The sequence below is a fragment of the Pseudochaenichthys georgianus genome, chromosome 10 (assembly GCF_902827115.2).
Source record: "Pseudochaenichthys georgianus chromosome 10, fPseGeo1.2, whole genome shotgun sequence".
Taxonomy (NCBI): Eukaryota; Metazoa; Chordata; class Actinopteri; order Perciformes; family Channichthyidae; genus Pseudochaenichthys; species Pseudochaenichthys georgianus.
In genome coordinates this window covers 11,388,814-11,411,850 of record NC_047512.1, presented here as the reverse complement: position 1 = coordinate 11,411,850, position 23,037 = coordinate 11,388,814, and the positions used below count along the sequence as shown (strand labels likewise).

Here is a 23,037-nt window from a genome sequence, read left to right as displayed (position 1 = left end):
GAATAATAACTATCATCTCTAGGCTAATGCTATAAATTAACTAGCTAGATAATGACGACATTCTAGCTTAATCTCGGTTAAACGAAGTATTGAAACATCTTATAAAACGTTTTCACAACTGACTTAATATTTCAACATAAGGTAAGTCATTCACTAAAGGTTATGTTTATTGCATTTGTGCCTAAATATTCAATTTAAACATGTCCAACATAAACTCATGATTTTTGTTCAGTTCTAAATATTTAATTAGAATGTAACAGAGAATATTCACTCAGTTATATAATTAAGTATAATTCTGTGGTACTTTTACTTTACTTGAGTATTTCCATTTTCTGCTACTTTGTACTTCTACACTAGATTTCAAAGGGATATTTTGTACTTGTACTGCACAGCATTGAGTTGACACTTAATTTTAACATACATGCATGTGATTATATGATAGATATGCACTACTATTTTACTCAGTAGGCCTACTTTCCAAAATGTGCGCCATAGTAACGAACTACAGGGTTCAAAAACGTTTATATGTATTTTCTAATGATAAAAACGGAATAATCTAATAGTATTTAGTTATACAACGTAACTAGCTAGCTAATGCACATATCCATATACCAATAGGCCTATACAGTGATACTAGCTTAATCTCGGTTAGATGAAGTATTGCAACTACTTGAAAACTTTTCTCAATTAGATTAATATTTCAACATAAGGTAAGCAATACAGCTATACTTACAATATATATATATATATATATACAAACAGTTGTATTGGTTTGAACCCCCAAAAAGTATACAGTAAACTCTTGCCTAATGTAATCCAGTTTTAAGGGTGACAGAGTTGAAGAACAGAATGAGACAAAACAATAATTTGTACTTAATTTAACGACATTCAAATTAGTGTTGGTGGATTTTATTTGACTGTCCAACATCTTTACACTTTAATTATTCTTGCCATACATAGTTTTGAATCCTAAATATCAGCAATTGGTAGAAAGAGAAGAGTGTTTGTGTAATAGGCATTCAGTATACACCCTATACACTTGAAGGTTTTTGCAGTCAGAGGTCATCATCAGACGAGCTTCTTGGCGATGAAGAAATCTTTGAGTCGTTTCATCTGCCAGAAACCAACCGTCAGCAGCACAGAGGTCTGCACCATGGCCCACCACAGCACTTTGCTGTTGGTGTTCTCACCAATCTGACGAAACACCTCCTCTTTCTCCTGAGAGGGAGAACATTATATAAAACACTTTTCCAGAAACATTTTTTTAATTTGCACAGTAAAATGTGTTTATACCCTCTGGTACTCCTGCTGCCTGGTGATGAATAGCATCTGATCTACGAGGTGTCGGAGGCTGTTCTCCAGATTCTTCATGTTGTCTTTGGTCTTGTCAGGGACGGGGTCTATCGAGTGCTCTCCCATCTGAACGTCCAAATGTAGCTTCTGCTCAGCATGATGAAGGAAAATGGGTTATTGTTCAATATAATAATATTACAATATGTTTTGTTGCTTTTCTCCCCATTGTTTAATAATTCATTTTCTGTTTGTGTCCACAGGTCTCACCAGTCTTTCTCCAGCAAATACAGAAAACCTTGTGGAGTTGGTTTGGAAGCAAAGGTAGTGCTGACCAGAGGCGTGCGATGTGAAGGTGAATTTAGAAAATTTACCATAGCGTTTTGACATCAGAACCTAGAGAGCAGGAGAGACACTGTTAACATTTATTTAGCTGTGCATTGACAAAATGAACATGGGATTTATTCTCATTTCAAACATTTCCAAAAAGCTGAATCGGAAATTAAAGTAAAGATTTATTTTCTTTTTGCCACGTGAGTGAGCAAAAATCTGCGGTGGAAAATAAACAGGTGAATTTGAAGTCTTGTTCTTAATAAGATTTGCAGGACTTTTACAGTTTGGGATACATTACTAAGTAAATTATATGAATGCTTCTTTCTACACTGTCAACAAGATGAATTATAGTTGTGTGTGTGTATGTTAGTGACTCATATTTTATTCTTGTTTGGGTTTGCTCTGAAGGGGGAAACCAGTTATAGGCACATGTGTTAATGAACCATCACAGCGAATGTTTGACTTGGTGATTCCTTTCTCCTGTGAGTGCAGTACCTCATGGTTTGGGTCTCTGACTGTCACAGTGACGCCGAGGTGAGGGGAGTGGGAGAGGGCATTCATCTCCCACGGCTCCAACAAGAAATACCCTGAAGGTAAAACACAGTCTACATGAGTGCATTTAAGTTCACAATCACACACAGTAGCCTCAAAAACGTAATTATGACCTTGTCCTCTACGTTTTTTTGATTTTGCGATGCTTATGTTAAGCATGGAGAGGGAATACAAGTTACATTTATATTTGATTTACAAAAAAATGATTGAATGTGTAACTATTACTTTTATGTCTCTCACTACATGACTGATTGTTAGTACTTTTTCCTCTTTTTAGTAAAATTAGTTACGTTTACGATAAATAAAAATACTAAGATTTTTCTGGTAATTTTATGTTTAACAGATAAATCAGTTTTTACAAAGACTCCACTTTACTACACAAATGGCTTTTACACTTGCTGAAATAAGAGACACACCATCATGGAAGTACACATAACATGAATTTGTGATTGAACTGTGTCACGTGCCAATTCAAAATACAGTTTTCCAAACCTTATTCCACATTGATTCCCTGTATTTGATTGTAAACGACACTCAGGAGGAATATTCCCTCTCCAGGACTCACCGGTGACGAGCATGTCTTCAGGAATCTCCTCGATGATGCACTTTTGCTCCTGCTCTCCGAGATCAAAATACATGGCGGCTGCCAACACCAGGTAACACTGGAAGAGAAAGCCAATGCCTTGCAAACTCATTTTCAGCTAACAATGAGCTATTCAATTACAATACACTGGACAGTGAACAAATGTTTGTCATGTAGGTTCAGTTTTTCGTAGATCTCCAAATTCTAATTCCAGATGTATTTGCCATGGACTATAGACAAACCCACATGTCCTTCAGCATATATTTGAAGTGGGAGGTAAGAGGGACAGTTTGACTGTGAGAAACTCACAGGTGCTATTTTGTGTGACGAGACCTTCTGGTCAATTTGTGACTGGTTAAACTGGGAGCCAATAGTAAAGCTGTTAAGAATAATGATTAACAGGACAGACCACTTCCTGCAGACTAAGATAATCCTCCCACAGTTAATTAAAGTATATCTAAGGAAAGAGTCAAGATGTCCTTCAAAATTAAGAATATATTAGCAAACTGTACTGTAGTACAGTGATTTATGGCAAACCTTGTAAAATTGGACAAATGCACTTCTCATCTGGCCTACTGATTCTTGCATATTTTTTTAAACATGGTGTTCACCTTTTTAAGATTTAAAGATTACCACTGTCACAGTGTGGGTTACTACAGTATTAAACAGAGTTCAAACGTTGTTTAAAATTGAAAGCCAAACCATAACATACACGAGTGCCATAAACCAACCCTAGACGAGGTCACTTATACGATAAAGTAAACCAACCCACACCCCCCCACACACACAAAATAAATCATCTCATATTTAGCATCTGCAAAAGTTCTTTCTACTTAGTCAGCAAAGAATCAGATGTCCTTCTCCTTCCACACTTTTTTTATACGTTGGATGAATACTTGAAGGGGCCCTATAATGCTCGTTTAGGTTCATATGTGTATTGTGTGCCTCTACTGCGACATGTTAACATGCTTTAATGTTCAAAAAGCTCTTTATTTTTCTCATACTGGCTGTGTTGCAGCACCTCTTTTCACCCTCTGTCTGAAACCAGAGCCCAGCCTGCTCTGATTGACTAGCTGGCTTGCTCTTTTCTGATTGGTCAACTACTGAGAGATGTCCCTTCCCTTAGCCTATCAGGTCAAATGTGTTGGAGCGCAAGCCAATAGAAGAGCAAGTGTTACATAGTAATGTCACTATGCTACGGAAGTAAACAAAGGAGTCCAATGGAGGTGTTTCAGGCAGGAGGGGGAGGGGTGTGTGTGTGTGTGTGTGTGTGTGTGTGTGTGTGGAAATTTGGGATTTTAGCCTTTGCAGACCATTTACATGCACAAAAACCTCTATATCACACTACAGGAAAGGTACAACCACAAAAGGCGTAATAGGGCCTCTTTAATCAATGTGTTTAATATCCCTGCCACTGAAATAGTTTATTTCTGTCATTTTAAAAACATTTTAAGAATATAAATATGTACAGAATTGACTTTGAAAACATTTGAAAAACACACTGTGGCAAAACTATTTAGTATAATTAAGCAATAGCTCACGACAGGCCGTGGTATATGCTCATTATATCACAGCTAAGGGGCGTGGTTCGGCCCGACGGTATACTGTTTTTCAGCCCAACGGTATACTGTTTTTCTCAGACGCGGAGGGATACTGACTTGTTGTGAAAATTAACTTACAATTCTACCCGTGGTATACGCTCAGTATATCACGGCTAAGAACCATTCAGATTGCTTGATTTGACTTGTCCGTTTTATAATGTAATATTGTTCATAGTACCAGATACTTGGCATTTACTTTACACTTACATCTCTCTGACTTTCTGTCTCAGTCATTTTCTTGTCCCTTGTCATTCAAACCGGAAGGAGCTTCCTCCTGCACCAGATGTTCTTACTACTGCTGTTCACTAAAGAAGCAAACTTTCTATCCGTTTCAAATTGTGTTGTCCTCATCCTGCCAAGAAACCTCCTCTGAAAAAAGAGGTCACTTCAAGTGTAGCTGCTGTCTGTTCTGCCTATTAAATGTAACTCCTGCTTTAGAGTGGGATGTTTTGCACTGGACGTCACAGCTTGGAGTGTGCTGTGTGAGATTTCAGACCTTGTGGGCTAAATCAACATTTGGTGAACTGTTTTAAATAGTTGAGCGCATGAATCAGTTTTATGACCAACACTTCATCAGGGTGAATCCTAGCCAACATCAGGCTTCAACTCCGGTTCTCCAGTTAATAGTATTTCTCTCTAGATTCAATTTGATCCTGCAGCCACAGTGTTAGTAATATTGCCCTGGGAGCCCAAATGTGTGATTCAGATGTAAAGGTCAAACAGTGCACTGAGCAAAGGGCACTAAAGAATTATTAAACTCACAAGTGTTATTGTGATTATATAGGAGATACGACTCTGTACACGATGAAGTATCTGTCGCTTTCTTGAAGAAACCGTAATGAGATCACAATATCTTGATGTATTTACACTTTATTGATCATACAGAAAACATGTTTTTTTGGTACATTTTTTACAAAAGCAATGGATTTATATCTCAATAACATAGAGGAATACAACTTATAGATTCAGACTTGATATACTGTACACTACAGGTTAAAATCCTGTAATAAATATATTCTTTGTCTTCAGGCAAACAAACATAATCTCTCTTTAAAAATTGTGTTTTGAATGTGGGGAGGACGGTACATAAATGTCGATGTCTGACTCATTTTGTTGCTAGCGCTACATCAATGCTAATGGACATAAGAAATGCCTGAGTTTATTCAAATGTTCTGTTCAGTATTGTTTTGGATATAGCGTTTCAGATCTTAAGAATTATTAATATGGATTTATTTCAACATCTGCTTTTTGGAAGCTTCTGGGGTTTAATCCAATGTTGGCAAACACATTTCTATGAGCTTCAGAGATTTCAAATGAAACCAAATTGTATAATCTGCCAAAACAGAATTGGTGTCTAATAGCTATTTTGCCAAACTACACCTCTCTAGTGCTGTCAGATATATCAATGTGACTTCAGGAAGATACTTGTTCTGCTGTTTAACAGTCAATAATTACATTAGTCATTTCCACAGACCGAAGGCAAAGCCAGGGAGGAAATAAATGAGCCTTCTTCATAGTATTTAAGCCTCAAGTGAATATAGTACAGCCCTTTTGTTGTTGTTTCTCCGTCTTCTTCCTTTCCTTCCATTCCTTCCTTTCCTCCCTTTTCTCTCTTTTCTCTCTTTCTTCTCTCTTCTCTCCTTCCTCTCCTTCTTCTCCTTCCTTTCTTGGCTTAGTCATAAACAGTGGTCGGGGAAGCACTTTCCCTCTTCCTCCAGCAGGGGGCAGGCTAATCCGTTGTTGGCTGGGTGCATTATGACGTAGCGTGTGCGGTGCCGCACGCCCGCGTCTCCACACTTGCTTTTGCACAAACCCCATGGAGACCACACTGACACCTCGCAGTCCAGAGGGGTTTCTGCAGTGAGAGGGAGGGACATATAATCACATTAACATTTAGACTTGGTTTGTCATTTTGCAGTCATTGTTTTCTAGCTCTTCAGAAATCAGAATCCCTCTCTTCGTCCCGCAACAGGGAAATGTACATTATTCCAACAGGAGAAGTATAGTGCAGATAAAGTATATCTATTTGTTATATATCAATTCAAAGAGGTAACTGCAAAGCAGTGGCGTAGCCACCATAGGGCCAGGGTGTGCCCAGGCCCACCCAGTTTACTCATTGGCCCACCCTGAGAGCTTCGGTGTAATTTTAATTAAAAAATAAATGTTTTTAATTTAAAAAAAGATATTATTATAAAAAAATGTATTCACCCAAGCATTCAAAGTGAAATTCAAGTGAACAAATATCGAGTTTAATTAATGTTGTATGTGTTTTGTCCTCTGAACCGAACTCATTATGGTAAAAAAATTATGGCAAGCGCCATCATAACGTGAGAGAGGCAGAGAGCTGCCTGCAAAATAAATGATGGCTCAAAGTTCACTAATGAACTTTTTTTTTTTTTTTAAAAGCCAGACTCCAAGAAGAGCCCCCACTGCCCTCATCTAGCAGCGATCTATACGATCATTTTCTGATCCCCACCTCTCCTGCTGCTGGGCTGTCAGAAGAAAAACAATGTTAACGGAAACTCTGCCGCACTGTTCCCTCGTCCCTTGGAAGAGGGGGAGAGGTGGGTGTTTTTCATCTGCTGGTGGACAGTCCGGAGAGATATACACAGGGTTGGGTTGTAACGGAATACATGTAACGGCGTTACTTAATCAGAATACAAAAATCAAGTGTATTCAGCTGGCGGTATTTGAAAAACGAGTAATCTGATTACAGTTACTTTCGTAAACCTGAAGGGAATACATTTTGGAATACTTATTGGAATTATTAGTGGAAAAGTTTCCTCACAAAATGCAATATTCATTACCGGCAGAACTCTGCACAGCGCTGCAGCGTGTCTGTGAGCGAGCGAGAGAGAGATGCAGCGTGTCTGTGAGGCCCCGCCCCCGCACGCAGATGAGAGAAAGAGATATGTCTTTTAAAATAAATTGAAAGTTAGAAACGGAGATGGTTAGATCAAATGGGCAAGATAACGTTTATGTAGCATTTCTTTATTGTCGAAATGATGATATTTATAACGGGATACAATCAAAGTGAATGGCCTGCTGCTGCTGAATGCATGGGGTGAATGCATGGGGCAAGTGACTGAAACAGTTTTTAAAGTTATTACATCATTTCAGATAATAATGATAATTCATTCTATTTAGGGGCGCCTTTCAAAGCACCCAAGGACACCTTACAATTCATAACATATTCTAAGGAAAGGTTTTAAGACAGTACAAAGAACGCAGTCCGGGTGATGTGTTTTTTATGTGTGGTGCAGATGAGAGAGCTGTCCAGAATGACACCAAGATGTTGTGTTTGAGTTCTTGATAAGCCATTAAAACAGTAAAATACGTGTCTCCTATTCACCAAAACATACCCATCTGTTATGAAAAAAGAAAGTATTCCAAAAGTAATCTAAAAGTAATCTGCCACCGTTACCGGCGGGGATTGTTGTTAGCTTCTGATGCGCAGAAGAAAAATCTGGCCCACCCTATTTTTTACAGGCCCACCCTAAGGTACATTTCTGCCTACGCTTCTGCAGCAAAGGAGTCTCTTTCCCTCTTCTTACTGTATTTATTTTTTGGAAGCTGCGAATGGCTGATTTTTGTGAGTCTCTTTAATACGTTTGAATGGAAAGGAGAGGAAGAAGTCATAAAAGGGCAACATGCTGGCATTCAACCCTTATTTTTTGTTATAAAAGTGTATACATGAATTACAAAGAATGGTGGCATGCTGTGTGTGCAGCTCTTTATGAAGAGAAAGCTACGCTAATAGATTCTTGGCGGTGGTTGTGCTGTTGAGGTATGTTTAATTATCTAATATAACCTTTATTGAATTCGCGTTTTGCTGACCATGCTCGTCTAATTGTTTATACACTTAATGAGTAACCTGCAGCCGATAGGGTTTCAGAGCCGTGCTAACGGGCACTTCTACTGTAATATGGGGAATTAGATCACATCTTGAACTCTTGAGTTACATCTTGTTCTTTTTATGTTATGCTTTCGTTCTTGTTGAACTTGCCGGGCTACCTCCATCAACCTTGTTGTGAGTTCCCTTACAGCTGATTTGTATCACAGATTTAGCTGTGAGTTAAGAGTAGAAAAGCAGAAGGATGGGAGGCTGTACGGAAGCTACATGGATTGAACAAGCTAATCAAATCCTCCTTCATCTTGTGTGTCCATTAAGGACCTAAAAAGGATAACATGATAAAATGATGTAAGACCCAAAGATGATTTATCTTTTTGTCACCCAAAGATCGAATGTACAACAGGTGATTTCTATTCTGTTATAAGAGTTGTCGTTCAAGCCCCCGGGAGAAGGCACAAGAGACAGAGGGATTCATGGAGGGAGGGAAAGATAAACAGACAGAAGGGTAAGATGTCACATTGGGATCAAGGCAGGAAACCCCGACAGACTCCTGGCTGCTCTCTGTTGTTTGTTGATGGGTTGTCAGGGGAACGGACTTGTAGTCTGTGATGCTGAGTCAAGCCTTTGCATTTACCCTGAACATCGAACCGCCTGCCAGTCAGGCACTCTATCTGTTTCTCTTTTCCTGCCACAAAAACCTGTTAAGACTTCCAGTGGTAAGAGATGTTTTTTATATAAAAGGTTATTTTTCCCTCTTTAGAGTACATCACTGTATTGTTTGGCTTTGCTTTATAGTCTCACACACTTCGTTTTTTCCTACTTCGCCTTCTTTTCTTACTTACAGTCGGGCTTCTTTTTACACCAACCACTAATCTGTGAGTCTTAATGTTTAACAGTCTGAGAACCATCATTAAATAAACACAGCTTCATCTAATGGGTCCAGATCTGGTTAAAGCAATCGTGTTGGGATCTCATTTTAGGTCACGACCAAAACATTGCTGTACAGAATTTCTCTCTTTCACTTATTTATCCTCTCATCTTTAGAGTTTTCCACTGGATGCCCGATGCGCCCCTGGTATTTTCTGATGCCCTGCTTTCACTTGGTTTCTATGATTTATGGTTAGGAGCAATTAAGTTTGTGTGTGGCCTGTAATGGTTCCCAAATGAAAGCAATTGAGTCAGCAATAGACTTAGTCCCAAACTCCTACATCTGTTCTTTTGCAACCACTTAATCTCTTTTTAATATGTAGATTAATCGACCAGTGCAAATGGAGGGAAATCCTCCTCTAACTCATTATGTGCATGGTTTAGATGTTTTTATTTGACACCTGGGAAATATTCAAACATTGATTTTCTGTTGGACGTTTAGGTCTGTTCGTCAAATGTACCATGTTTACATTCAGTGTTTCCGACCAAAGTGAATTGTATGTACTATTAGGGTTTACCAAACCATGTTGATCGCATTTCCTTTCTCATAAAACATCTGCAAAGCCAATTTCTTGAATGTTTAAAATCGTTTATGCTTGCTAGCTTGTCGTCTGCTTCCCTAGCTTTTCTGGCGCATTGTTGCACTCTTAACAAAACTGTCACCCACTGATGATCAGCTGAACAGTGTGAAACATGATGTAGTTATTAAACTTGTGTTTGTTCTAAGGCTGCATATTATTCTTTTCGCAAGTGCCTTAAACTTATCAACATACCCCATCCGGTGTGAGTATTTCTGCTCCTCAGACTTACTTATGAGCTGGTCTTCAATCTCGTTTCCTGTTGGCAGTAGGTTGGACTCTGTGGGCTCCACAAGCAGGCTGATGATCTGATTGGTCTTCTTTATCTTGGTCAGCATCACCTTGGCAATTGGTGGCAGGTGCTTCAGGCGGCGGTAATAAAAGGAGTTAGCAGGGTGACTGGGGTAGGAAGAAGTGATCTGTGGAAGGGAAGTGGACAAGGAATAAAAGTGAATATATGTGGATTGTTTGGAGATGAAAGAAGGAATCAACATTTATATTGACATCATTGAGATAAAGTCAAAGAGATTAGCCGCTTTCACACCAAGTACTTTGCCGTACTTAGTTCCCAGCACTTAGTTCCCCCATGGAACTAAAGAGCAGATCGCATTCACACCGGAATAAGTCCCTGAGGAAAGATTACGCAAATGAAGCCGCTGACGTCACTTCTTCTTCTGCTTTGGGTTTACTGGCAGGCCGCAAAAAACTTCACGGCGTATACTGCCACCCGAAGTCCCAGGGCAGAAGTCCCCAGAGATGGGGACTGGCTTCAGTAGAAGCCAGAACGCCGACACCTCCTCATCTCCACCGCTCCCATGTTTTATTTTGTTGCCATAAGTTAGTCTCTCTCCGTTGGTGCGCTTGGCTAATGCTAATGCTAATGCCAGCAAATACAATGACGGCTTCACAAAACTTTTCCAAGTTTTACAGGCCGTGGTTTGCAATTCACCCAGCCAATCAGAAATTGGAACTTTTTTCTCCCCAGGAAAGTACCTGCTCTCTGGCACTGAAAAGAAGGGAAAAGTTCTCATGAACTAATTTCTCTTTTTGGTTTGAACGCAAAATCCCAGGAACTATCGGAACTAAAAGGGAAAAGTACTCCGGTGTGAAAGTGCCTATTGTGTGTTGAGTAGTTTGAGTACTCAAGTGTTCATGCCAATGATTTTCAAATTGTGCTGTCGACCCTTAAGGCTTTTGTTTTATCTTCTGTTGAAATTATTAAATCTAGTTTTTCTTCACACACACAACAATGTTCCCACATTCCTGGTTTTATCATGTTAAGCTCTTGTTCCTGTTCACACCATTTGTGTTATTTGGCTTTGGATTGACGGATGTTGCACTTGGCTCAGGATGACCCACCTGTGTAATTTGGTCCTGTGGGAGGGTCTCGAAGTTTGGAGAAGAGAAGGTGAACCCGCTGTCAGTTCCTGCATCGTACGGGAAAAGATCCAGAGACACATTCTCTTTCCACTGGTCGCCGTCACACAGGTCAATGCTCTCCACGCCCACAAACCAGTCTGGGCTAGGAACGAGACGTACGAGGAATGACAGCTGCAGAAAGAGGGGAGGAAGTAGACCGTGGGGAGGGAGATGAAGTGTAGAGTAAGAGAGAAATTAAGAGGTGGGTTGGAGTGAGCGATGGAGATAAGGAAAAAGAGGAGAAAAAGGAAAAAGAGGTGGGAAGGAGAATAAAATCGGTTGTTATTTAATGTCACCGGGTTTGATCTTAGTATTAGTCCTTGGATAACTATTTTACCTCATGATGTATCAGTTTGACAGTGGGTTAAAGCCACAAAGAAAAATAGATTATTTCAATAAATGTATAAACTTGATGGATCCATTAATTTAACTTCTACAACAGCACCTGAACTATTACAAATGAATGTATCCTACAGTGTGGTTCAACATCTTGGTGTTATGCTGGCAGTTGATTGTTCAGCCGATCGCCTCAAGTCCAGATGAGGAGTGGGCTACAGAGGTCTGGTAAACTCACTTCTTCTAACTCCAAACCCCACATTTTTATTTTCATTTTCAGACTTGTAGTCTTCAGCCTCACTTGTAGTCCAATAACTCACCCACCTCCCTATACATGTGTGGTTATGTAGGCAACAGAGTACAGTTTGTTTTGGTTAGGGTCTTCTGTCTCTCCAACTGTTATTTTTCCATTTCTCTCACCTCCTAAATCACACTCGCGCCTCCTCCTCCTCACTCTCCTTTCTTGTCCAAGCCTAACATTGTTTTTGGTCAGACATGTCCCCAACTTTATGATCGACCCTGAGACTCATCAGTAGAAAGTGTAACAGCCAAATCATGCAGAGTTGTGCTTACTTTGTAGAGACATAAATTGAACTCGCTACATTTCGGAGGCTCTCTTTACGATGCAGCATATATGGAAACAAAACGCTCTGTACCAAGTTTTATAGAAGCATCAACCGTGTTGCTGCATCCAAACCACTCAAAAAGGAACAATGCAGCACTTTCTGACAATGTAATGCTTTTTTCATGATCAATCATTAACAGTAGTGTGACTTGTAACTGCTAATCTTAGGTTTTTAACAACCCTTGTCTCCTTTTTATTGTTTTGGCTTTTTTACTCACAATTTCTGGGGTAAATAAAAGTGAATGCACCCCAAACATAATTGTAAACTGACCAAATATCGTGTTGGTTAAAGATATACCAGTTAGGACCTCGGCAAGATGCAATGGATTCAAACAACAATATAATCATCCTCAGAAAAACTTTCATTTTCACTCGTAAATAATTTGTTTATAATATGGTCAAACTAGAAATCTGCGTGATCCATGAACTTGATTATTTGGCTTTGTCTATTGGTAATACAATATTTTTATATTTGATAGGAATGATGGCTAAGAAAACATTTCATCAGCTTGTTATATTGACCCTTTAGATACGAGTCTCCGATGTACCTGCGCCAGAGTGAAAGGAACCAGGTGTTGACAGACTTACATAAGAGTGCCTGGCGAAGACCTCGAACTCTGTCTTCATCTGGCCCGTTCCTCTCTTGACAGCGGGAGCGGAGACAATCCCATAAACACTCTGGATGCGTTCGCCGGCCGCCTCCACTTCCTTCATGAGCGTCCAGGCCTCGCCCTTCTCCGCAAACTCCCTCACTCCGTTGCTGGCAAAGTCATTACGCTGCCATATGTGGAAGTCAGTGCTGTGGGTCACCCCTAGGAGCAAAGAGAGGGGGATAGGAAGTCAGTGACTTCAACATTTTTGCAGGTCTCCCTTGAATAAAGGTGTGAAAACAGGTATTAGTCTGCAGTCATGTGATATACAACAAATATTATCTTAAAAATAAGGTTTTCTTTTTTATTTGTAATGTCGTTGAGTCTTATTGAGAAGATCATTGGCATTGGTTGATGTTGGAAATGGAGCTGCTGTGATCCAAGTCACATTTCAGTCTTGATCTGAACATAAATTATTATCGTAACGTATTCAATGGGAAGAAACATTTATTATTTTGTAATTGAAACAAATGGGAGACATTTTGCAATTAACTAAACAGGACATTCTTCTGTGTTGAGTAATGTTTGGAAATTAGTTTCCACACTAGCTCCGTGTTACTCAATCAGTATATTATTCCACATATGCTGCCATTACTGTGACCACCAGTTAGACGGTGTCTTGCTGTGCACTTACCGATGAGGTTGGACCACTGAGCAGGGGGTCGGTACATAGGATACTGTTTAGGGAAAGCTGCTTGGTTCCACTTCCCAGAAAACGTTAGCTTGTACTGGGCTGTTTCTGAGGCCGTGCACATGGGGACGTCAGTAGGGACGGGCATTGAGTGAAGGCCTTGGCCCAGAGTCAGCATCATGAGGATCAGATGGTAGAGAGCCTCAGAGAAGGAGAGGATGTTCCTTGTGGTGTCCATGGTAATGGGGTTTATTTAGGGAGGATAAATTACCTGAAGATGGAAAAGGATGGCAAATAACGGAGAAATAATATTAGTAACATTAGCATCAAGATGCTGCAAATGTGTGCAGGTGTAAACTCCACATGCTTTAAACTTTTTCATGATTTCTGCTCTGCTGTACAATTGCTTGATTAATGAGATTCAAATGCACAAGATGATGTCTTTACTTCTTTAGTTCTTGTGCATTTAGAGTAAGTAAGTCTTATTCATTTATTCTGGATGTACAGAATATGTGCAGTCTTTCTTCCTTTCCTGCCTGATATGCTACAAGACATGATTGACTTGGTGGGATGGCAGAGCGTCTGTTTGCAGTATCAGTGCCGAGTTTAACAAGTTTTAACAAGCGGGGCATGTGAGTCAGAGAGACACTGTCTCACTTAAGCGTCCCCCACTGTTTTTCCACTGTTTAGACTTGTAAAATAAGGCAGGAGTAAATATTGCAATAATGGAGAAACAAATAGTGTGGTGTTTGTTGTTGCTGTGGTTACAGCCTGGTGAGCTCAACATTCCCGCCACAAAGAATAAAGCAAATCCAGCTGACTTTCCTAACTTACAGTAATATAATTTATCATATCATGATTGGCAGCTACATGGCACTCATCCTGCAACCTCCTTGGACTATTTCAATGGCTGTTCACTAGTTAGCTATTCTCTCTCAGGTCCTTCTCTTTTAACTGTATTATTAAGGACTATTGCATGAATGGATGAGAGTCCCTGACTAATGAAGAACTAAGTGTTCCCCAGGGGGAAATTCATTTTCTATGAAGCACATCCTCACAGCAGATCTTTGCCTCGAAGAGGAAATACATGAGCAGCATGCAAATATAGTGATGTGCCGTTTCCTTAATCAAGTAGACCACCCAGTATTACATTCTGCTTAATGCAGAGTTAGTACACGTGGACAAAGATTTGCTCCTAATATAGTCATTTTAGTCATTAAATGTAGCTTAACGTAAGGTAAGAACATATTTTTCAGTTTACATACAGTGTATGTTCACAAAAGTAAAGCAGGATGTGTTTTGCTACAGATATTTGCATTCCACTGCAACACTACCCTTTCTAAATAAAACACATTGCAACCACATAAAGCTGTGAAATTCACACTTTATTTGGTATCTGAATTAGTTTGTTCTTAAGTATGATTGTATACAATTCTACCATGACATAAGTAATTATACATGCATATTTGGTAGAGCTACATATTCAGCTGACATTTCCTTAAATATAAACATCTCAGTGCTGCCTCTGGGAAACATAATGAAGATGTGGTGGAGAAGCTACTCACTGATTTTGCCCAGGCTTCCAGGTGGATGGATGGTTGCAGCAGATGAGTGGAGAGGAGGGCTGGAGGTGAGGAGAAGGGGAGAGGAGGGTGGTGGCTGTCGCGAGGAGAGACTACAAATCTCCAAGTCTTTTTCTCGCCTATTTATGTCTTCCAAGAGGTTCACCCCTCTCTCTCCCCCCTCCTTCAAACCTCTTTCTCCACTCCCCTCTCAAACTTTTTTCACTTTTCTTTCAATACTCAATAGTCATTGTTTTGTTGCTTTAACACAGAAGAAATAAGGTATGTCTGAACCTCAAAGAGCCCCAGTTGGCGTTTTTTCAATTATCAACTAAAAAAATGCGCTTAGTAGTGTACAGATCTCCGACAGGTCTGTCTCCCTCTTCCCTTCCAAAGAAGAAGAGGTAAATCTCACTCAATCTGCAGATGCTTTGGTCGAAATGAGACTAAAACGTTTGGATTGACAGTTTGATCAATCATATATTGATTTGGAGCCAATGGGCGTATTCTTTCAGAGTTTCCCTCGGTTCCAGGGTACTCTAGAAAGCCCGATAGTTCACCGGCTCGAGACAGAGGCCTAAGTGCTACGTAGCAATTCATTTGAAGTTTTATTGTTTTTTTACGTCGAAATGGCAACAGGTGAAGATGATGTTGTTGCGGAATTGTTGTTAGTACCCTTTCCAAGACGACCATTCAGTGAAAAGATGGACATTATAAAAAAAGGCCGTCCAACGCGAAGTGATTGCCTCCGTGACATCCGTCTGACTAGAACAACCACATTTTCGAATCCGGGGGCGTGTCTACAGAAGGTCCAGTTGTGATGGACACGGTTCGACACTGTCATATAGATGTTGTGTTTTGAGCCACAACAAACGCCACAAGTGTGCTTCCAACAGACTTAATAATGCTTGTTTTAGTCTAGCGTATTACCAGAATTTCCTTTTACGACTGAATCATTTGTTATTTCTTTTTACAGTTTAACCACAACAAAATGTAACAACCCACCTTTCATTTAAAGTGATGCAATAAGTCATGCATTCAAATATAGTCACATTATCAGCAGTTTATCATCTTTTGAGCTGTGATTTTCAGCTGTCATCACACATTTCCTCGAAAGAAAACACAAGAAATACTGTAAACAAACTCACAAAAACCCGTTACCACAAACAGGAAGTGTTTTGTGGTCACATCTGTTGTTGACAACTCCAGGTGAGGCTGGACATAAACAGACGAGGCAGTGTCGCTCAGAGTGTTTTACAATGTGTGCGTGCGTGCGTGCGTGTGTGTTTGGGGGTCTGTGGCGTGGTAATTGACTTACTGAACCTGGAGATTGCAGAAAACACTCCACACAGACATGTGCAAATAAGTGCCAGCATGCACATCTAATAATTTCCATATGGTCATGTTTTTTACTCTCACACACGCACGCACGCACACACACCAGTTGCCTCTCAATTTCCAGGATGTATTGTTTATATTTCAGAGTCCAGTGGCATTTGAAAAGGGAAAGTTAACTCATAACCGCCCTGGTAGCTCTTACACAGTGAACAGTGCTGTACTGTATTCAGTTTCTTGAGAGTCGTGGAGCTTAATGAGAAAAGGAAGCCTGGACGATGGGCTTGAAGTGGATGCTTTTCAGTTTAGGTTCCTGGCACACAGAAATCTGCTGGTTTAATTCATTAGGTGGATTTGCAGTTATCATCACGTCAGAATTGACTAAAAATACAGCCTGTGTTGTTCTGTGTGTGATCCACATGCTGCAGTGTCCTGGATCAAGCCCCAATCCCAACCAAGTCCTGATCTGTTTCTCTGATGCAGAATGAGTTGGAATAGCAGTAGTGACAGTGTCACTGTTGGAAGGTAACAGTCCCCAAGGTCCAGTTATGCAACTACGTTTGCTCAGTTGTTATTGAGCTGTACAAGTTTGAACATGTTTATTAACTCAATTTTTATGAGCCCTTCTAGAGCAGCAATGATGAGTTAGTAAATTAACAACAATCGCTATTTTGATCATCTAATCTTTTGTTTTTGTTGATAGACTAATTGTTCTATTGTAAAATTGCCTTCCCTCTATTTTCATATTGTGAACAAAAAAAATATCTTTGGGTTTTTCAATGGCAAAACAAGACCCTTAAAGAAATCATTTTGGAATCTGAGAGACTGGGACTAACATGTTTGACTATTTTCTGTAAATTCACAGACAAAACAAACTGAAGATAATTGTCAGACAAATCGATAATGAAATAACATTCAGATGCAGCCCTATTTGTTGACTTTTCGTAGGCTTAAGACAGGTAATTATTGACTTTTAAATCGGTAGGTTCATTGCAAATCCATATTTATTTGCCTCATCTTTTGATTTAATGCCATTGTGCAGCCTTCAATATTGAAATATGTTATTCCTTGCTGCCTGATTTTTTGTGAATATTGAATCTATACAGGAAAGTCACACTTCAATACAGTTGTTTATCAGGAAACACATGTCACTTATTGTCACATACACTGTCAATGGTCCCAGCTTGCATTGGTTTGTTATTGTCTGTTTCTATGGCAACAGACAACTTCCCTAGGTGAACGATTGTCAATTTGTGCTTTATGTTTTAAGCATATGACTCAAAACGTAAAGGCAGGTCTTGATTTAAAAACACCCAGTCTGAGAATATAGTGTGTTTATGTAGGAAACGACCAGTTCTATGATGTCTATAAAGGAAGCTGTAAAAACCTGTGGAGAGGAGAGTCTAGGAGATTACACCACAAGGACCTTGGCCAAAAGGCAATTGGCACGTATCTGCTGCAACTGAAGTGGGATGTTGTTAAATATTGTGGTGGGAAGCTGTGAGGTCTGTCAGTATTCTATATATTTCAGTTGACATCACTAGGGTGAATGGATATAATAAAATCACCAAAAGAGGGGCTTAACCTACTCAATCGCTGGATCTGGCTTTCAAGCTGGCTTCTTAGTGTTTTTAAACTGAAAGATGACTATAATGTGTTAATCTGAGACCTCAATGTTTCTTGTATTACATCAAGGTTTTATCATCAAATCGGAAATGTTGTTCATTTAGGCAGCACACCTGTAACCAATTTCTGACACTCTCTCAGTTCTTAGCTTCATACCAGGTGGCCATGTGGTTGCCAAAATATGGAAATTGAAAATGGAGGATTCAAATGAACTTTTTGTCATCACACATCCTATATAATCCCTAGCATAGTGGCAGGGGTATATATACATAGTGTCGTGCCATGCTCAAGGGCACCATGGCAGTGCCAAGGTGACAAACTGGCCCCTCTCCATTTAAAAGTTCCCTCTGTAGTTGGTCCGGTCGGGTATTTGAACCAGGGACCCTTCAGCTGCCTCTTGATCTCATCTGATTATTCCATGAATTGAAATGACGAGATGAGATGAAGATACAAACATTTGGAAAGCCTTCTTTGCGGTTCCTCTTGTTTGTTTTTTTACTTGCTTACCTTTACATTCAAATGCACTTAGTAGGGTAGGTAATTCACTTCAGAAACACTTTTTGTTATATTCCATGGAATGCTCTTAACATCCCGATAGCAATGAATACATTAAATGCTTAGACAATAAGTATATACCCATCAGTGTTTCCCCTAGGATGGAGTCATAGCAGCGGTGCTAAGGTACGTGGGCCTAGTATAATGTGAGCGCGGAGCGCGTGAAATGTTTTAGTGTGTGCACGTGCGAAGTGCGCCCTGCCAATTTGTTTCTATGTGTCTGCCAGCACAAGAAAGGCTCTTGAGGCCTAGTACCAGGGCCGGTTCTAGCCAATTTGCTGCCCTATAGGCGAGATTTTATATGTAAAGAATAAATGAAAAATCTCTACAAAAGGCAAATACACTACAAAAACAGAAACGTATTGACATAGGTAATATATACGTCAACATGGCTTCAAATGTATTCATTATTGTATGAACATGTTTGGTGGACGTCACATCCTCTAGGAAAGGGAACATTTTAAAGTAAAATGCTTCAATCTGGTGCACTTTGAGCACACAATTACTAGAGACCTGATCTAGGGGGTACAACTCTAAAACATCCATATGAAAAAGATCCGTTTACATTTTAATAATCAAATAAGTATATGAACATAACCAATAACCTACCATAGCCAATAACAAATAAATGTAGCTTATTTTATTTTTGTTGTTCATTCATATCTTATTTTACCTAGTTAACATTTATGTATACATTGGAATGATTTCAAACCTGTTTGTATTTATCCTGTTAATTATAAAGGAGTGCCTTGAAATATGTGTTTACATAGTTTGTGGTCAAAACGTTTGAGACCCACTGAGATAACTTAGACTAAAATTAACTTATCTAAACACTCAGATAGTCCTTTACCTCACTGAGCCTCTGTCTGACAGGAGAGCTCTCCTCCACCCTGGTGGTAGAAACATCTACTTCTTATATCTGTTAGAGCAGCTAGCACCAGATTCTAATAACAACAGCGCCGGTACCGGTGCGCCCTCTCTCGCTCCCACGCTCGCACTTTGGCTGTGAGCTGCGGGCGCCTGATAAGCCAACATCCTCCACTTTCATTACTTACAGCGCCCATCGTACAGGGCGAATGAAAAGTGTAACCGGGGTGAAAAGGGTGTTACATTTACTTAATTATGAATGTTGTTACAGCAAGGCCGAAAATGAAGATGAGCGCCAAAGGTCAAACAAAATGTTTCCCTCCCAGAGCTACCAGCGCAGCGCCCCCCAGATCTGGCGCCCTAGGCGACCGCCTGTGCGTGCCTATGCCAAAAATCGACCCTGCTTAGTACATACAGTGGCAATGTCTGCGCCGCCACTATTTGTATATAGAGGAAACACTGCAAATAGTTAATCTGTGGAAGCCGTGGCGCTGTATAAAGCAAGTCCAATTATCTGCCTCGGCCCGCGACAGATAATTAATTGCCTGACAGCCTTCCATCTCGTGCACAAATGTATCTCGTGCCCTCATTGGTCATGTGCGCGTTCATGTGTTTCTCCATTCTTACCTACCCTACCTTTAAGCTGAACAGCTAATTCATTGGGTGACCTTTTGCAGAATGAAAGTCTGTGCAAATGTTGGTTTCGTAAACTGCTGCTCACGGTGCTCCTTGAATCAGCAACACTTACCCTTGGCTGTACCCACTAACCTCACTGGTGTTTCATATGAATGAAGGTTGTGAAACAGATTCAATCTGTTTTATATGCAGGCACAGACTTTCATTGCTAAGAAATATCATCCAAACGCTGGTTTACAAGCGAGAAAGAACGTAAGCCAACTAACATTGAACTTTCTAGCAGAAACTGGAAGTAAGACAGAACACTTAGATTTTGGTAACAGGGTGAATGTCAAGATGCTAAAGGCCACCAAGGGGCCGCCGTATATTAACCAAAGGCACTGGAAAGCCTGTAAACAAGGGGGTTTGTGTGTTGTTGGGGTAACGGCAGGTGTTTATTTGGTGACAGAACGTGAGGTCATTGTTTTGACTCTCTGGCTTGGTTTAAGAGATATTTAGCACAACTGAAAGACCCACAGACATGCAAACATGGACCACAAGAGGGGTAGAGTCATCAGAATTCAAACAAAGACACACACACACACACACTCATGCATGCAGTAATTCACAAGTTTACACACAGTAAATAAAACAAAGAACACATATTTAACCTGTCAATCATTATGAATCAGTCACTCACTTCCTGTTTCTTTTGCGCAACGCACAATAACACACGATAACAGACGATAACAGACACACACACCTGGTCTTCACATTCAAACCTTTTTCACACTGTTCTCGCCCCTAACCCCCACTCAGAGTATCCCGGGGGTCTTGTTAGAGCAATAATCACCCCTGCTTTCCGGGAATAATTGCTTCCACTGTGTGGGAGCAATTTGTGTGCATGTGCGTTTATTTGCACATTTCTAGCTCGTGTGTGTGTGTGTGTGTGTGTGTGTGTGTGTGTGTGTGTGTGTGTGTGTGTGTGTGTGTGTGTGTGTGTGTGTGTGTGTGTGTGTGTGTGTGTGTGTGTGTGTGTGTGTGTGTGTGTGTGTGTGTGTGTGTGTGTGTGTGTGTGTGTGTGTGTGTGTGTGTGTGTGTGTGTGTGTGTGTGTGTGTGTGTGTGTGTGTGTGTGTGTGTGTGTGTGTGTGTGTGTGTGTGTGTGAATGACAAAGGCCCATTGTCATGTTGTATATCCAGGCAGCACGTGGCGCACCATGGGTTTTGGCTGGAGCTTTACTTGTGTTATGCAAATAGTACAGTATAATGTTTTTGTGGTCGTTAATGTGCTTCTTTGTTCAAAGTTGAATGATTATGTTATGCTTTCACTGGTAAAACACTATGTTTCACTTATTCAAGCCCTAGTTTTGGCTGATTTTAATGGTTTTTTGTACACGAATCCAAACGCACAAACTGTCTGACCTGCCTCAACCCTGCGCTGATACATTATCTGATACCTACTGTTTGACTCCTCAGAAGCAGACTGTTTGTGCCATCCATCATCAAAACCCACCATAGTCAGACATACCAATATTAGATGTTAAGACTAAGGCGGTTTAGATCTAAGAATTTTGGATGTACATCTGTTTCAGGTTATTAGATGACCGCAGAGTATTAAAATACAACACATATAAATTCAAGGCTGCTGTTTTCGCTCCTTCTCAGTCGTTCTTATGTCTTTCATTGGGCTTTGCTGAGCACCTGGATTGCATTGTGAAGTTTTAAAAGCTGCATTAAGCACATTTGCACATGGGCATCTCCAAATGAGGCAGCGAGGGGTCATGTAAAGGAGAGAGGCACAAGATCTAATGGTGGGGAGAGAGCAATCACTGTCGTTTAGCTTTGAGAGACCATAACCCTTTCCAGATTTCACTCGGGGCAAAAGGGATACTGAAGCAGAAAGGCTAATAGTTAACCCATTTATCCTTATGTAAGGCTTTTTTTCCATCTTCAGAGAGGTTGAACTGGGTCAGGAACTGTTGTAATTGTGGGCCTATTAAGCCACTTCAGACATTATATTTAATAGGGATGCACGATAATTATCGGTCCGATATTAGGAATTATGACGTCATCCCGATAAACCCGATAAAAGTATTAATAGCCCCGATAATATACAATATATTTTTTGGGTAAAAAAAAAGAAAAAAATACTGCGGTGTGGGCGGATTGGGATGAGGGGCGCTTGTTTTTCACTCGGCTCCTCCCGTTTTGCCAGTACTGTGGTATTAGTGGTTTAGGAAGAGGGGAGTTCTTCACAAATCCAGCGCTCCCTAATACTTCGAACCTGATCAGTCACCTGAAACATCGCCACGATGGTGTGTTAAAAGCGTACGAAGACAATAATACAATACAAAGTGTGTGTGTGTCTGCGCGCGCGCGTGGGAGCTATGTGCAACTCAAGGCATATGCTCGAACCGGAGCTGTTTGGCCGCTGCAATCATGTTGCTGACTTTTCGTACAATGTCCCACTGTCTGGCTTCCTGCATAAAGTCAATTGCTCGGCACAGTTGTGGCGAAATGTCGCTCCTCTGTTTTCATTTAAACAGCTCCTTATATCCGTTAGCGCAGCTAGCTAGCACCAGATGCTAACAACAACAATGCACGTAAGGTCTCTCTCTCGCTCGCTCGGCCACACATACACACACCCTCCCGGTCCTCCAGATGGCCAGTCGGTGCCTGCCGGTGAGCGTGGAAGTGTGGTCTGCCACAAGCGGGCGGCAGGAGCGGGGCTGTCAGCATCAGCTTGTAGATGGTATTTTAAACTCGATGCGCTCTGAAACTACGGGGCGGCCAAGGTAAAAAAATACACATGCGTTAATCGCGTTAAAATAATTAGTGGCGTAATTTTTTTTTTTATTATCGGTCTTGAGAAGCAGGAAGTTATCGGTATCGGTTTCAAAAAACCAATATCGTGCATCCCTAATATTTAATTGTTGTCAATAAATAAAGTAAATCTGACACGAGGCTTTATAAAGTCTGACACTGCACCCTGTAAAGATGTTTAATTGTGATGGACTTGATGATAGAGATTTGTTATGCAAATTTCAGCAATCAAGCACTCATTGTTGAAATTCCCTTTTATTGAAAATCACTTAATA

General features: G+C 40.4%; 2 protein-coding genes and 1 long non-coding RNA gene across 5 annotated transcripts in view; 1 reads left to right on the top strand and 2 right to left on the bottom strand.

The window, feature by feature from the left end:
- Window positions 1-23,037, top strand: part of LOC117454288 (uncharacterized) — a 44,282-nt gene that overhangs the window by 536 nt on the left and 20,709 nt on the right. Inside the window, exons 1-4 of one of the 3 annotated variants that reach the window (XR_004552964.2) lie at window positions 55-141; window positions 1,554-1,645; window positions 2,116-2,216; window positions 2,734-2,831. This is a non-coding gene — a long non-coding RNA (uncharacterized lncRNA). Of the gene's footprint in view, window positions 1-54; window positions 142-1,553; window positions 1,646-2,115; window positions 2,217-2,713; window positions 2,832-23,037 lie in introns of those variants that run through there. The other 2 variants (XR_004552965.2, XR_011643897.1) reach the window with 2 other exon arrangements.
- Window positions 936-3,019, bottom strand: LOC117454287 (transmembrane emp24 domain-containing protein 11). The gene is made up of 5 exons (XM_034093468.1): window positions 2,741-3,019; window positions 2,119-2,210; window positions 1,561-1,686; window positions 1,294-1,440; window positions 936-1,218 (listed from the first exon to the last, which is right to left on the bottom strand). The coding sequence occupies exons 1-5, from the start codon at window positions 2,868-2,870 to the stop codon at window positions 1,069-1,071; spliced, it is 645 nt and encodes a 214-aa protein (XP_033949359.1). The 5' UTR covers window positions 2,871-3,019; the 3' UTR covers window positions 936-1,068.
- Window positions 5,733-13,616, bottom strand: spon2b (spondin 2b, extracellular matrix protein). Its single transcript, XM_034093604.1, has 5 exons — window positions 13,382-13,616; window positions 12,686-12,909; window positions 11,077-11,268; window positions 9,950-10,136; window positions 5,733-6,214 (listed from the first exon to the last, which is right to left on the bottom strand). Exons 1-5 carry the CDS (start codon window positions 13,614-13,616, stop codon window positions 6,036-6,038), a joined length of 1,017 nt encoding a protein of 338 aa, XP_033949495.1. The 3' UTR covers window positions 5,733-6,035.

Excerpts from the sequence above, each read along its gene's own strand:
- spon2b (XM_034093604.1), bottom strand. The coding sequence starts at position 13,616 with ATGGACACCACAAGGAACATCCTCTCCTTCTCTGAGGCTCTCTACCAT. Across the intron at positions 12,910-13,381 it reads TCAGTGGTCCAACCTCATCG|GGGTGACCCACAGCACTGAC; the intron begins GTAAGTGCACAG and ends CTTTGCTCCTAG. Across the intron at positions 11,269-12,685 it reads TCTTCGCCAGGCACTCTTAT|CTGTCATTCCTCGTACGTCT; the intron begins GTAAGTCTGTCA and ends CTCTTTCTGCAG.
- LOC117454287 (XM_034093468.1), bottom strand. The coding sequence starts at position 2,870 with ATGAGTTTGCAAGGCATTGGCTTTCTCTTCCAGTGTTACCTGGTGTTG. Across the intron at positions 2,211-2,740 it reads TGAAGACATGCTCGTCACCG|GGTATTTCTTGTTGGAGCCG; the intron begins GTGAGTCCTGGA and ends TTTTACCTTCAG. Across the intron at positions 1,687-2,118 it reads TCAGAGACCCAAACCATGAG|GTTCTGATGTCAAAACGCTA; the intron begins GTACTGCACTCA and ends CCTGCTCTCTAG.